This window comes from Tripterygium wilfordii, chromosome 1 (genome assembly GCF_013401445.1).
Source record: "Tripterygium wilfordii isolate XIE 37 chromosome 1, ASM1340144v1, whole genome shotgun sequence".
Classification (NCBI taxonomy): Eukaryota; Viridiplantae; Streptophyta; class Magnoliopsida; order Celastrales; family Celastraceae; genus Tripterygium; species Tripterygium wilfordii.
The window spans coordinates 7,876,661-7,893,151 of NC_052232.1; the positions used below are offsets into that span (position 1 = coordinate 7,876,661).

The 16,491-nt window shown below is 36.6% G+C and overlaps 2 protein-coding genes and 1 pseudogene across 2 annotated transcripts in view; 2 read left to right on the forward strand and 1 right to left on the reverse strand.

Moving 5' to 3' along the window:
• The window catches only part of LOC119998206 (E3 ubiquitin-protein ligase BIG BROTHER-like), a 42,690-nt gene that overhangs the window by 19,273 nt on the left and 6,926 nt on the right, over positions 1 to 16,491 (reverse strand). The window lies entirely within an intron of this gene.
• On the forward strand, positions 4,318 to 8,179 carry LOC119998219 (annotated as a pseudogene).
• LOC119998230 (beta-amyrin synthase-like) lies at positions 11,307 to 16,451 on the forward strand. The gene is made up of 15 exons (XM_038845497.1): positions 11,307 to 11,507; positions 11,718 to 11,993; positions 12,108 to 12,305; positions 12,395 to 12,479; positions 12,584 to 12,756; positions 12,858 to 13,049; positions 13,132 to 13,245; positions 14,083 to 14,202; positions 14,337 to 14,459; positions 14,550 to 14,648; positions 15,122 to 15,178; positions 15,308 to 15,676; positions 15,786 to 15,866; positions 15,971 to 16,054; positions 16,149 to 16,451. Exons 1-15 carry the CDS (start codon positions 11,307 to 11,309, stop codon positions 16,266 to 16,268), a joined length of 2,292 nt encoding a protein of 763 aa, XP_038701425.1. The 3' UTR covers positions 16,269 to 16,451.

Genomic DNA, 16,491 nt, shown 5'->3' on the forward strand with positions numbered 1-16,491 from the left:
ACACTTATGTTGCATTTGATTGGCGTAGAGAATGGGAATGACCATTACAATAATGTGTTTGGTTGCATCAAGAAATTATGATAATAATAACGGATTACAACGTTGTTTGGTATGCAAAATATTTGTTGGAATGGAATATGAATGAATTTTTTTTTTTTTATCGAAATATCCTTCTCTTCATAAAGTCAGAGATAGGTCAACATACGCTAAACTTGGGCCGGCCAGCCCAACTCATTGATGAAACCCATGGGCGACAAGGCTTGAAGGCGGCCAAGTCCATAGGAGACCAAAGGCCCGCCTCTTGTATAAACGCTAAACTCAGCTTTGCTTTTACTGATCATACTCAGCTTTGTTATTACTGATCATACGCACGCATATACACCTGACTAAAAATATATTGCATGAACACACCTGCTCATTTGGGATCATATTAAGTATGTGATTCCCACCTCAAAGCCCCATCAATTTTGGCAGTGTCGAAGCATATAAATTGGTTACGAATCTGTCTCTTTGTTTGTTTTTTCTAATTTTTTGATTGACATGCAGACATATGGAGTACTGTGTGGAATCGAGAGCGTTGAAATCAACACTAGCACTCTCTCCAGCACCACGGAGAATTCCGATTCTTTTTTCGCCTGTAAACTATCTGTTCCTCTTAGAATCCTATATTGGTTGGGTGTGGTTTATTAAACCAAGCCCACTACTTACTAAACAATAAGACTTTTTCCTATCTCAAATTAGTTGAGCTTTGATCTAATGAGTTACGCTTCGGCCTGTAATAGTTGAGCTAGGGAAGAACAAAACCATACGGACCCAATGTATTCACAAAAATTGGATAACCCAAAACGAACAATATTATTGATATGTAAGGGAGTGTGGATTTCTGATAGTTTCGATAGAGACTCCGACAATGTCGATCTTCATAGAGACGCAAATAGGGCAGAGAGATGAATGCAGTGAAGGAGAAAAAATAAGTGGAAGAGAGAGAAATTCAATTAATATAATATTATTTCAGTATTGAACAATATAAAGCTTCTTCTCTTGTATTATTGTAGCTGAACTTAAGTTTGGAGTATCAATTGCAATATATGATGAAAGTTGTTTTTTTAACAATACTAGAAATATAGAGTACCATATCACTTTAGCGTGACTATTGCAGATGCTCTCACTCACTCGAACAACAAACACTCAACCTTCTCCGAACTAGCCATCAGCCAAGTTCCCATGCATCTCACTTACATATTTACCTTGCCTGAGTTCACTCCCGATTACTAAGTTGATAGTCAAAACTTATTTGGCAAACGCCTCACCGATGACCAATTCTTTTACGTCCTCAACCCTTCTTTGTTTCTCAAGACCTGTTGGTTGACTATTCAACGTTTGTAGATTCGGCATCTAGAGAGATCATGCTCTTCCAGTAACAATGAAGCACATCCATTATATATGAAGATGTAAACAATTGAAATATAACCATTGGAATTTGGAAGTGTAGGGAAGGTAAATCACATTATCAAGGAAGGAAGTACTTGATGTGTGTCGACAATTTTAATTGTTTTGAGTGTGTGAAATGAACAGTTTCTAAGTACGCTTGCTTGTTGGGTTGATGATCCAAATTGTGGTTCTTTCAAGAAGCCTATTGCGAGGATTGCGGATTACTTACGGTCATGGCTTGCTGAATACTGGAATGAAAATGCAGGTTAGCAGTTGTTGAGACTGAACGTGCAACAACCACCAGAGTATTTGGGAATTGGAAGAAGGATAATGAAACCGGAATATTCATCCATTCCATTATCTTCCCAAGCCTTTCAAAGAAACCAATAAAACAGTGTGGCTCAACCAATAATAGTAATCTTATGTAAACAAAGTAATCAACGGATGCTTACAAGAGGCTCTCTCCTGGTTATATATCTTAAGGAATAGTAATATTTGAATTCGAGAGTTTACAAGATTTGCAGTTTCAAAAATGGTTCCATGCTACCTGAACGATAACCTTTGAGCGTAGTTTCGAACACTTTCACGAATAATCTAACAATTCCATGAATTAGATGCGGCTTTAGGAGATTTTTCTGTAGCATATTACTCTGCTTATAGATGCGGCTTGTATGCTAATCTAACAACTAACCTGTACCATGTGGTAATTGTAAAATGAACAGGAAAAAGAAATGTTTGGGATACTTACTGACCTTGTTGATGCTTAGCCATTTGGTTATACATTTGGAATGAAGCAATTATACCACCTGAGGGTAATTATGTCTTTTAGGCGTAACTTAAAAATTGGGTTGGGTTTTGAATTTCTAAATTAAGCCCAAGTCCATCACAGATTGGGCCAACCTTAGCCAAACGTAGGCAGACCTTTTAAACCCAGCCATATTTGAAAGCCCTTATTCGCTACCGGAAAATGATATACATACATAATATTTGGTATACATAATCTATGTGGCATGTCAACTAGGCATGCCACATAGATGTTTTACACAAAACCCCAAGAAGCAAGAGGGATTTTCCGCTTCTCTCTCCTTGGTCCGTCTCCTTCTCTCTTTTTCGATTTTTGTAAAATTGGTTTGGTTTTGTTGCAGCTTTTTTGTACATCTTCCTTCTCTCTCCAGCTTTCTTGTCATCTCCTCATCTCTCTTCAACTTTCATGTTCTCTCTCATCATTACTCTTCAGCTTTCATGTTCTCTCATCATCTCTCATCACCCATGTCAATTGCATTACGAATTAATGCATTACGAATTAACAGGGTATTTAACATAGTTGTCAATGGCAGTGTCTTATTACATTATGTTTTTATAGTGTATTTATATCTCATACGTTAATGCATTACGAATTAATAGGGTATTTAATATAGCTGTCCATGGCAGTGCTTTATTACATTATCTTTCAATAGCGTATTTATTACCCATTTGTTAATGAATTACCAGTGTATTTAACAAAATTGACAACGTCTTCGACACTTTTCAATACAATCTATGTCAATAAAAATAAAATCCTCAAGGCGTAATTTCCACGTGTTTCTTGTTCAATGCATTCGAAAAACAATTACATATCAAAATGTCAGTGTATTGAACGAGTGCATTGTGCATAATTTACAATGTTCCAACTACAATATGCATTGTCCGAGACCCCAATGGTTGCATCCCCATTTTTGTAGTGTCTAAAAAGAGCTTAGAATTTGATGTATCTATCAAGGTTGCTATATTTTTGAAGAGGAGAATAAACCCTAGATAAAAGGGATCTTGCTAATAAGAATCTCTTAGAGACCATAAAACAATCTTGCATGTAGCAGCTACATGTTTTGAAGAGATTCTGCATGATCAACGGTCAACATCAAAACTAAAAGTAAAGAGTATCTCCTAGAATTCCCAAGGGGAGGCAGAAAAGACCTCCATTAAATGCAGTCCAGTTTGCGCAGACAGTCAATCCAAGGATTGCAAACAGTCTGACATTCCATAATTTTCCGATTTTTAGGGTAACATCCATTAGTAAGGGACTTTCAGTTCTTCAGTCCATCTACACCACGTCAGCTTACTTGTTATCTTTTGGCGTAAGAATATCATAATTTATTTTGATCCTGGCAAAACTTAATATCTTTCAGAAATGAAGTTTAGTTGCAATCAGGGATTTACTTGGAGAGATAAGCAGAGATTGCTCATACAAAAGAGTTATACAAAATCTACAGCTATAAATAACTAAACAACCAACAAGCTTAGTTATTACCTCTCTCCAGATCTTTTCCTAGAGAATATATTCTTGAGCTTGCATGCATTTCGAGGTTGGAAGCAAATCAATAAGCTCCTGAGAAAGACCTCGATTTTGAGCTCCAACTGCCTCACCTAACTCGAGTAGTTCCTGCAGTGCAGATATATGGAATTCAGAACCTCCATTTAACGCTTCAATCATTATTATTTCTTTGCCGTTTGCAAACAAAACAGTTACGAGAAACACATTCATATAAAAAATATTTATCCAAATCAACACTGAATTTTGAAGGTGATAAGCATACACTGCATGCACTAACCCATCCACAACTTGGTGTGTGAATGACTGCAAAGTTTCTAAGTATATGGTCACAAATAACTTTTTGAAACAGCTATTTGGGAATTAGGTTAATACTGTCCTGAAAGTCCCTGAAGGAAGGAAAAAAACACTTTCATATTAAGCGGAAGTACAAAGAAATAGGGAAGATAATAAAACACGTTTTGGTTTTGGCTAGCAGATATAGTTCAAACCCTCAAACTGATTCTTACTTTTTTTCTCGCTCAATTTGATAATGTGTGTGTGTATATATATGTATATGTATATATATATAGAATGAAGATGGTGGATGGGGCTTCCACATAGAGAGTGACAACAAAATGTTCTGCGCATGCCTGAGCTTTGTATGCATGCGAATTCTGGGTGAAGGACCTGAAGGTGGTAGTAACAATGCCTGCGCAAGGGCTCGGAAATGGATTCATTACCATGGTGGTGTCACATACATACCTTCTTGGGGAAAGACTTGGTTTTCGGTACTAATTATTTCTCTTAATAACCTCAACAGTACTAATTACACATTATAAATTTTATTGGCCTATATATGTAACCAAAATTATATATTTATCTTAATAGATTATTGGTTTGTTCGATTGGTTTGGGACGAACCCAATGCCTCCAGAGTTGTGGCTCCTCCCCTTATTTATCCCAATATTACATTATAGAAAATTATATATACACACATTAATGGTATTATATATGGTTTGAATGTTGAAGCAAAAATGTGGTGTTATAGTCGATTGGTTAATTTGCCAATATCATATTTATACGGGAAGAGATTCGTGGGTCCAATCAATCCACTGATTTTAGAAATGAGAGATGAACTCTATAGATATTAATCAACCATACAGCCAAATTAACTGGAGAAAAGTTCGTCATTTATGTGCGAAGGTGCGTTTAGCAATTATGTCATACTTTGATATATAGAGCAATTTATATATTGTATTTACATCATACATTATATATATATATATATATATATATGTATGTATGTATGTATGTTTGTATGTATGCAGGAGGATTTATACTAACCTCATCCTTTGATACAATTAAGACTTGTTGTGGGATAGCTTGTATGTGGTTACTGAGCCTCTTCTCAGTCGTTGGCCTCTAAACAAGTTGATTAGAGATCATGCTCTTGCGGTAACAATGAAGCACATCCACTATGAAGATGAAAACAGTCGATATATAACCATTGGAAGTGTTGAAAAGGTGATCGATAACATTATCAAGGAATTGAATACATATGTATTTATGTATACATTTGCACGTTAATTTTTTTTAATTAATTTCTTTGAGTTTGTGAAATGATCCAACTGCAGGCACTATGCATGCTTGCATGCTGGGTTGAAGATCCAAATGGGGTTGCTTTCAAAAAGCATCTCGCAGGAATCCTGGATTACTTGTGGGTTGCAGAAGATGGAATGAAAGTGCAGGTATATACATTTTTTAATTTGTATCATGTTAGACTTATAATCTCACATCACTCGGAGAACATCAAGCAATGTGGTTTATAAAAAAGTTCAAGCTTCTCTCAATTAACAAAGGTTTTTTCTGGACACAAGTACTGTTAAGTGAGATTGAGCAATATTTGTTTATTTGAACCTAATCGAAATGTACTAAATTTAGGGTTTAGCTCTCTCCGCTCAATTCCGGCTATGAAATACGCTCATATTCAGCTATGAAATCTCCCAAAAATTGCAGACTTTTGGAAGTCAATCGTGGGATACAGGGTTCGGCATTCAAGCGTTGCTTGCCGCCAATCTTGACGATGAAATTGGACATATACTTACAAGGGGACATGACTTCCTAAAGAAATCTCAGGTTTACAACTCTATCATTGATTTTCTATTTTTTTACTCTTCCTAATATGTGTAATTTTATTTGTGTTCAATAATTGAAAGGTCAGAGACAATCCTTCTGGTGACTTCGAGAGCATGTATAGGCATATTTCTAAGGGATCTTGGACTTTCTCTGACCAAGACCACGGATGGCAAGTCTCCGATTGCACTGCTGAAGCTTTGAAGGTACGTAAGCATATAAAATAAATAGCAAAGAATTGCTGAATTACGTACTTAATTTATTTAGGTAACAAAGGGTCGTTGAGTGAGATTGTCAACTTAACCACGATAAATCTTGATGTAGGCCAAGTTTAATAGTCCTAATTATTATAAATCTACTAATTAAACTCGTCCTCCATCAAATCTTAGCGCAAGTGGGAAGTCATGAGTTTAAGTCTTATGCTTATTTCCATTATTATAATTTACGAGATGGATCATTGTGTACGAATGTCACCCTACGTTATCCTCTCGCACGGGTTCATGGGATTGCGGAGTCTTCTATGTGGCTTGGGGTTTACCAATAAATTGTCCGATGTATAGCTGGGTGACTTCCACATACCCAAAAAATTAATTTATTCAAGTTAAAGTTAGCATCTCATCAAACTCTAGTATCTAATCAAACTCTGTTTTAATTTGTTTACAGTGCTGTTTGCTATTCTCAATATTAATGCCACCAGAAATTGTTGGTGAGAAGATGGAGGCTGAGAGATTATTTGATGCTGTCAATATCTTGCCTTCTCTTCAAGTAAGTGTTGCTTCCGGGCAATACATTACGTACACCGATGTAGTCCCACGGTCAAATAAACTTAATTGATAACGAAAATTTCAGTGAATCAGACATGGACAGCGGGATCTGTTGTAAAAAAACTACAGCTGACCCTACTATAACTTCTTTTGAAGCCCATATAATTTATTTAGGTAACAAAGGGTCATTGAGTGAAATTGTGAGAACTTAACCACGATAAATCTTGATGTAGGCCAAGTTTAGTAGTCCTAATTATTATAAATCTACTAAACTCATCCTACATCAAATCTTAGCACAAGTGGGAAGTCATGAGTTCAAGTCTCATGCGTGTTTCCATTATTGCAATTTACGATATGGACCATTGTGTACGAATGTCACCTGGCGTTATCCTCTCTCACGGGTTGATGGGGTTGTGGGGTCTTCTATGTGACTTGGGGTTTATCAATAAATCATCCGACGGACAGCTAGGTGAATTCCACATACCCAAAAAATTAATTTTTTCAGGTTAAAGCTAGTATCTCATCAAATCTAGTATCTAATCAAACTCTGTTTTAATTTGTTTACAGTGCTGTTTGCTATTCTCAAAATTAATGCCACCAGAAATTGTTGGTGCGAAGATGGAGGTTGAGAGATTATTTGATGCTGTCAATATCTTGCTTTCTCTTCAAGTAAGTGTTGCTTCCGGGCAATACATTACGTACACCGATGTAGTCCCACGGTCAAATAAACTTAATTGATAACAAAAATTTCAATGAATCAGACATGGAGAGCGGGATCTGTTGTAAAAAAACTACAGCTGACCCTACTATAATTTCTTTTGACCCTACTATAATTTCTTATGAAGCCCATATAATTTATTTTTTTTAAATCATGGATGTGTTTTGATCGGGTATACAAGTCCAACAGTATATGTATTGTCCTAAACAAAAATTAAATTGAACGTGAAAAAGATATAAAAATTCTAGACCGTTGAATATAAATCCGAAACATTCTATATTCTTTTTTACTTGTTTTTCCTAAATTTAAGGTACGACGTTGTAATCTAAAAAATTTCTAATAATCTTATGCATTCATTCATTTCCAGAGTAAAAATGGAGGTGTATCAGGTTGGGAACTAGCAGGGGGTAAAAATTGGTTGGAAGTAAGTGCTTTTTTTTTTTTAAATTCCAATACACAATTAGTACATTCAAAAAATCATTATGCTAATTAATTCCCCATAAACCTAATTAGATGTTGAATTCCACCGAGTTCTTCGAGGACGTTGTTGTTGAACACGAATACGTTGAGTGCACCTCTTCAGCCATCCAAGCTTTAGTGCTGCTCAAGTAGTTGTACCCTCAGCATAGGCAAAAGGAGATTGAAACGTACATTCAAAATGCTGTGAAATACATGGAGGATGTGCAAATGCTTGTGTCACGACCCAAATAAGGCACGTGACCAGCGCATGACCCCAATGGAACGGATCCATCAAGGTCAAGCAAGCCTCAAACCAAAACAGATAAAACATATAAACTGAATATGATAGGAATGTCTCATATATACAAGAAGTGTCCTAACTGTGTTTAGACGGAGCATCTAACGCTGAAGATGAACATAAATCCAAAAGATAACATATACAAAATACCCCCACAACAGGTGTTGGAATCACAAAAACAGTGGAACAGTCCAATATGCCGAGGATGATCCTAGTATTGCCCAATCAACACTTTCTGAAACATATCAACAATGAAGGCATGAGTCACAAGACTCAATGAATGAATGGCAACTTAAGCAATACAAAGGGGACAAGCAAACTCAACAAGACGAATAATGAAGTAGCATGGAAGTCTAGTTCTTTCTCAGGTCATACGAATCAACAGTTGTCCAATTAACGATAATTAGGCCGGAGGACTTCTACACATAATCAACAGGCAGCACCCGAAGTGTCATATAATCAATTAATATAGTGTAGCTTATAAAAACAAGTGTTAAATCATTATGTGTTATTGCTTTCTAATTTTTGAGGCTTTTGGGTTTGTAATTGTAATTTAAATTACATTATGGCTTTTATTTTATTTATTTATTGGTGTGTCATTAAATGTGTTTTTTTTTTAAATAGCCGTCATAGATTTGATTGCGTTAGGTTACCCAATAAATTGAGTAACTCAGGCCCGTAGGCACTTGGGCCACTATAAAGGTGGAATACTACCTAAGAACTAAAAAACAAAAACAAAATAATAAAACACAAATACTAAACCGGAAATTGCCAAACAAAATAATATTAAATGTGTTTGTTAGTTGTTACTAATAAAGGAGAAAAAACCATTTGAGAGGTGACTTAGTTAGCAATCGGCCGGGTTAGACATATGTGTGCCCAAGATTCAATTTCAATTGCAAACATATTTCTCTGCGTTATTTAAAAAAAAATAAAGAGGAAAAAAGAGAAACTGTGGGTGCGTTTTGTTAGCTGTTTTCCAAGTCTTTTATGTTTTCATTTTCTGAAAAACAACCAACGGTCACGACAATGTGTGAGGACACGACTCACATAATTTCATGAGGATATCAACTTATCCTAGAAATGATTTAGCAATAACAGCAGCAACGGTGATGATTTCACGAGGATAATAATCGCAAGGACTCCACTTTGGGGATGTCCTGGTTGTATATAACAGTAACACTATTGATATAGCAGTGAGTGCTGTTGACGATATACAAAGGTTGGTGGCATATATACTTTTTTAAAAAATTAGCATATATGCTGTCTAAATGCTGTGACTGTTTGGTTCTAAAGCTTTATACTCTTGGTCCATTGCTTGTTTCCAAAGAGGGTTGGCTAAAGCTGCTGAGACAGTGCGAGGATATAGTGATGGAGGTAAAGGATGGATAGTTGTAAGATTTAGACGTTTTTGGTTTTAAAATGTTGTGCATTGAATGAGTGACCATGTTGTATGGTCGTGTGGAAGGAACAGTGGTGGAGGGAGATGTGGGTATAGTAGTTGAGTCATTAGGGGTTGATGAATTATGGTCAGTAATAGAGGGTGGTGGAATAGGTTCAGGTGGTACAATGGGGTCATTATTAATCGAAAGATATCTTCATTAAAAATTACATGACGAGATAGGTAACTTCTATTGGTGATGGGATCCAAACGCTTGTATCAACTTTGAGAGGTAGAATAGCCAATGAAGACACAAGTTTTTGATCTAGGTTCCAATTTGTTATTGGTATAAGGTCGTAACCTAGGAAAGCATTGGCAGCCAAAGACCATTAATTTAAGATAATTGGGAAGTTGTTGAAAAAGAAGTTGATAAGGAGTAAGAGGTGAAGTAAGATGTATAGGTAAGCGATTGATAAGGTACGTGGCTGTTTGAAAGGCAAAACTCCGAAAGACTGGTGGTAAGTCGGTAGAATGTAGTAGTGTGCGAGCAGTTTCACTTAAGTGCCTATGTTTGCATTCCGCAAGAGCAACATGTTGCGGGGTATGAGGAGAAGACTGGAACCAGCTGATAACCTTCTGAATAAGATACGATTAAAGCTTTTCGAACTCCCCCCATTATTGGTGTAGAGTGTGAGAATAGAATTTTGAAACTGCTTCTCAACCAGCTTTTTAAACTGTAGAAAGACAGAGCACACTTTAGACTTTGTATGTAAGGGAAAAAGCCATGTGTATCGTGTACGTGAAGTGACAGCAAAGGTGGCAAAATATGATACATCATACTTCAGCACCCATATTTCACATCTACATCTCATAATTTACTATTCTCACATACTTATCTTGATTAACCTCTTTTCGATGATGAACTGACTTGATCGTCAAAAGTTCTTTGACAGGTACCCCACCGGTGTCCAAATCTTTCACCATCAAACTTGCTTTTTTTCATAGGACCCACTGGAGAAAGTTCAAGATAAAGTACATTGATTATTCAACAACTATAGATTCGAGCATCTAGAGTATTCTCAACTAAGAAATCGATTGTTCCTGTTAACGACGATGATTGGAGTTCTGACTACTACAACAGCTAGCTCCTTATTAAATGCGTGCAGTCACTTCAGTGGTTAGAATGGGCGCGAAGGTTTCCCATCACATGGCTCGCCAACTTATCTTCCGCGAGAACCATGTGTCCGAACAGGCTTGGAAAGAGAGGTATCAGCTTGCTCATCTAGAAAGAAAGAAAGAAAAAGGAAGAAAATATTAAAAAATATATATTTGCACAGTCGAACGGAGAGAGAGGAGGAAAAAAAAACTGGAGGGTACAAATCGTGTAACAAGTTTTGTTGTTATTTATCTATTTTCTTTTAGAATCGAATCTGAAATATTGGGTAGCCTACGATTGTCGTACGGAAACAGCAAATAATTAATGTGAAAATTTGAACATATAACTTATGTTCAAACTTGATTTAATTTGGATCGGATAAATTTGATCATCTATACCGAACATAGTTGTGGCACCCCTACTCCCAATACGGATGTTGAATTAATGACCATGAAATCATTTCTCACCAAATGCTGGCTGCCTACATATATAGTACAAAGCAATAATGCACTCGCATCAATCAATGGCATGGATTGGTTACTGGGATGACTGGGATCCCTAACATTTTTGTTAATAAATACTAACAACATGTATGTCTGTTTGTGTATATATCATCCAACATTTATGCACTATATACCATTTTATAGGCTTTGTGTCAAAGAGGAGAAGTTTAAGAATGTGGAGGCTGAAAATTGCTGAGGGAGGTAATGAGCCATACTTGTACAGCACCAACAATTATGTTGGGAGACAGATTTGGGAATTTGATTCCGAAGCTGGAACTCCCGAAGAGCTAGCTAAGGTCGAAGCAGCTCGCGAGAATTTCTACAAAACTCGGAATCAAGTAAGGGTTTGTGGCGATCTTCTTTGGCGTATGCAGGTATAAATTATATGATATTTGAAATCTAATGCTTAGACTAATAATAATTATACACCCCACTCATCTATAGTGATTGTAAATTGTCATGGTAATTTAGCTAATTCATACATTAGTGTTTTATAAACTCCTTCCGAACTGGCCCTCACCTTTTGTTATTTTCTGTCCCATACAAAACAAAGAAATAATATGTATATGATATTACGTGATCAGTTTCTTAAGGAGAAAAACTTCAAGCAGACAATACCAGCAGTGAAGGTTGAAGATGATGAAGAAATCACATATGAGAAGGCCACAGCCTCCTTAAGAAGGGCTGTTCACTACTTTGGGGCCTTGCAGGCACACGACGGCCATTGGCCAGCAGAAAATGCTGGCCCATTGTTCTTCCTCCCTCCCTTGGTAATGTGTATGTACATCACAGGATCTCTAGATGTTGTATTCCCCAATCAGCATCGTAAAGAAATCCTTCGCTACTTATACAATCATCAGGTATGTACGTATACACCCACTCCAGGTATTTTATACATACATACATATATATATATATATATATATATGTTTGCGGCTCAATTTGATAATGAACATATATATACATATCTATAGAATGAAGATGGTGGATGGGGCTTGCACATAGAGAGTGACAGCACAATGTTCTGCACATGCCTAAGCTATATATGCATGCGAATTATGGGTGAAGGACCTGAAGGTGGTAGGAATAATGCCTGTGCAAGGGCTCGGAAATGGATTCATGACCATGGTGGTGTCACGTACATACCTTCTTGGGGGAAGATTTGGCTTTCGGTACTTATCAACACTACGCGCATCAGATTACCTGTTATTATTCTACTTTATTCGAATAACCAAACTTATATATTTATTTATGTTAATAGATTATTGGTTTGTTCAATTGGTCTGGGACGAACCCAATGCCTCCAGAGTTCTGGCTCCTCCCTTCTTTTCTCCCAATGCATCCAGGTTGCACAATATGTAATATTACATTATAGAAAATTGGATATATATATATATATATATATTAATGACTTTATATATGATTTTTGAATGCTGCTTGAATGTTGTAGCAAAAATGTGGTGTTATTGTCGATTGGTTTATATGCCAATGTCATATTTATACGGGAAGAGATTCGTGGGTCCGATCACTCCACTGATTTTAGAAATGAGAGATGAACTCTATAGTACTAATCAACCTTACAACAAAATTAAGTGGAGAAAAGTTCGTCATTTATGTGCAAAGGTACGTTTAACAATTATATATGTGATACTTTGATAGAGTAATTTACATATTGCATGTACTTACATCATAATATATATATATATATATATATATCTGTGCAGGAGGATTTATACTACCCTCATCCTTTGATACAAGACTTGTTGTGGGATGGCTTGTATGTGCTTATGGAGCCTGTTCTCAGTCGTTGGCCTCTAAACAAGTTGATTAGAGATCATGCTCTTGCAGTAACAATGAAGCACATCCATTATGACGATGAAAACAGTCGATATATAACCATTGCAAGTATTGAAAAGGTGATCGATAACACTATCAAGGAATTGAATTTCTTGATTTTTCAAATTAATTTCTTGAGTGTGTGAAATGAACGAACTGCAGTCGCTATGCATGCTTGCATGCTGGGTTGATGATCCAGATGGGGAAGCTTTCAGAAAGCATCTCGCGAGGATCCCGGATTACTTGTGGGTTGCAGAAGATGGAATGAAAATGCAGGTATATAAAATTCTTAATTTATATGATACAGTCGTGCTTGGAATGGGTCGTTGATTAAGATGGTGAACTTAGGTAAAATTGAAAAATCATGTATCACTAAAGACTTAACTTTACACGTTAAACACAAGCTAGTAATTACAGAGAACTATTAACTAACTGCCACTACACATGTCATCTATTCCTATCAACAATTGTTGCACGTAAATCTTCAATATAAACTGAGTTGTTGAAGATAAATATCAAGCTCCTCTTGTGGTTGATCAACGGTCTGATGAGATGATGCTGTTACATAGACTTATGTTTGTTGATCTGATAAGGATTGAGCTTGTAGTTGAAGTTTTGAGGGAGTTACACTTGAAACCAAACTCATCATTCAGCATGCTTCACTTCGTACCAGTTGAGGACCATGAGGAACCACCTTATCTCTCCATGATATTATGATATTGCCTTCTCTCTCCATAACAATTCCTCATCTTTTTGGTCCTCACACGTCTGATGTTTTGTGGGATGATCATCAAACACTTGTTTGTTAATTAACTTGACTGTGGTAACTCTTAACGCAAGCAGGAGGACATGAGTTCAAGTCTCATGTGTGTTTTCATTATCGCAATTTGTAAGATAGGTTTTTGCTCAGCCCAACGTGTAAGAGATGTCACCATGCGTTATCTCCCGCATTGAGTCTAGGGTTTACTAACCGGTTGTCCAGTGGGTAGCTTGTTGGGTTGTACGTTAGGATTAAGTACATTTATTGTATTAATCATAAACAAGCAGAGAAGAAATTTTAGGGTTTAGCTCTCTACCCTCACATTTAGCTTTGAAATCTTCCAAAAATTGCAGACTTCTGGTAGTCAAGTGTGGGATGCAGGGCTCGCCATTCAAGCGTTGCTTGCCACCAATCTTACCGATGAAATTGGACATATGCTTACAAGAGGACATGACTTCCTAAAGAAATCTCAGGTTTACAACACTGCCTTTCTTCTTCTTTTTTCCCCTTTATATAAATACTAATTATTTTCATCTCTGTCATTGATTTTCCATTTTTATTCTTCCTAATATGTGTAATATTTTTATTTGTGTTCAATAATTAAAAGGTCAGAGACAATCCTTCTGGTGACTTCAAGAGCATGCACAGGCATATTTCTAAGGGATCTTGGACTTTCTCTGACCAAGACCATGGATGGCAAGTCTCTGATTGCACTGCTGAAGCTTTGAAGGTACCTACATATATATATATATATAATAGCAAATAATTGCTGTGATGTTAAAGCTATATAATATCTCATCAAACTCTTTTTTGTTTACAGTGCTGTTTGCTATTCTCAACAATGCCACCAGAAATTGTTGGTGAGAAGATGGAGGCCGAGAGATTATTTGATGCTGTCAATGTCTTGCTTTCTCTTCAAGTAAGTACTGGCTTCCGGGCAATACATTGCGTACAATTTAATGGTAATTAAACCGATATGTAGTCCCAAGGTCAAATAACATTTATCGATGGCATTTGTAGGAGAATTTGTGTGAATCAAACATTTACTTGTTTTTTCAAAATTTAAGCTGCAAACGTTGTAGCACCCGGCTTGAGTGAGCAGGACCGCAAGCCTCAACAGAATCAAGTTTGGTGGTGTTAGGCAAATTAACGACGGGCTAAGTTTTTTTGCCCCACAACACTCAGTGGAAGATGTGAATTAAGTACATAATATAATAGATCAAACTTCAAAACTAGTAACAAGCATTTTTCCCATGCATGCTCAAACTAGTATGAGTTGGTACTGAGTATGGGAAGATAAAGCCGACAAAATGTTACTAATATGGAGAGGCGGACTGTTAACGTTCTAATCTAAAAAACATCGAATAAACTTATGCATTCATTCATTTGTAGAGTAAAAATGGAGGTGTGTCAAGCTGGGAACCAGCAGGGGCTCCAGATTGGTTGGAAGTAAGTGCCTTTAATTTATTTTTTTCTTTTTTTTTTAATTTCAATACACTTATACACAATTAGTACATTCAAAAGATCATTATGCTAATTAATTAATTCCACATATATTGGCTCTTCTTACCTAATTAGTTGCTGAATCCCACCGAGTTTTTCGAGGACGTTGTTGTTGAACACGAATACGCTGAGTGCACCTCATCAGCAATGCAAGCCTTAGTGCTGTTCAAGAAGTTGTATCCTCAGCATAGGCAAAACGAGATTGAAATGTTCATTGAACATGCTGTGAAATACGTAGAGAATGTGCAAACGCCTGATGGTTCCTGGTATGGAAATTGGGGAATTTGCTTCATATATGGTACATGGTTTGCACTCGTAGGGCTAGCAGCTGCTGGTAGGACATACTACAATTGTTCCGCTATACGAAGAGGTGTCGATTTCCTTATTGGGACTCAAGGCGACGATGGCTGCTGGGGTGAGAGCTATCTGTCATCTCCGCAAAAGGTATATTAATAAGATTGAGCATGCCTAACATTGAATAATATGTTTTTACGTTGCTTAAAAATCACTAGCATGGTAGCATGCATGAATAATATGTTTTTGGGTGACGTAGAGATACATCCCTCTCGATGGTGGCCGATCGAACATAGTACAAACATCATGGGCTACGCTGGGTTTGCTCTACTCTGGCCAGGTTAGCTTGGGATGAATTAATATATTGTTTACGTAGCATCCCGATTGTTTTTGATCTTATGACTAATATTAATATTACTTGATAAATTAATCAATAATGTTTAGGCAGAAAGAGACCCGATACCTCTTCATCGTGCTGTGAAATTGATAATCAACTCTCAATTGGAGAATGGTGATTTCCCACAACAGGTAAGTCTTTTGTGTATGTAGTTCTCCATGAATGTTGCAAAGCTTACAAACATCTTCTTCAATTCTTTTTTCCCTTCTTAAAATTGGCATGCAGGAATGCACTGGTACCTCCATAAAGACCTGCGTGATACACTATGCTACTTATAGGAATACCTTTACATTGTGGGCACTTGCAGAGTATCGAAAGAGAGTCCTCTACAATCAATTAATATAGTACTGTAGCTTATGGAAAACAATTAATTATGTGTTATTGCTTTCTAATTTTCTTTGGGACTTTTGGGTTTGTAATTGTATGTCAGCATGCCACATCACCACTAGGATGGCTGAGACACTTGGGTTACGTTTGATTGGCATAGGAAATGGGAATGGGAATGACCATTATAATAATGTGTTTGGTTGCATCAATAAATTATGATAATAATGACATATTACAACGT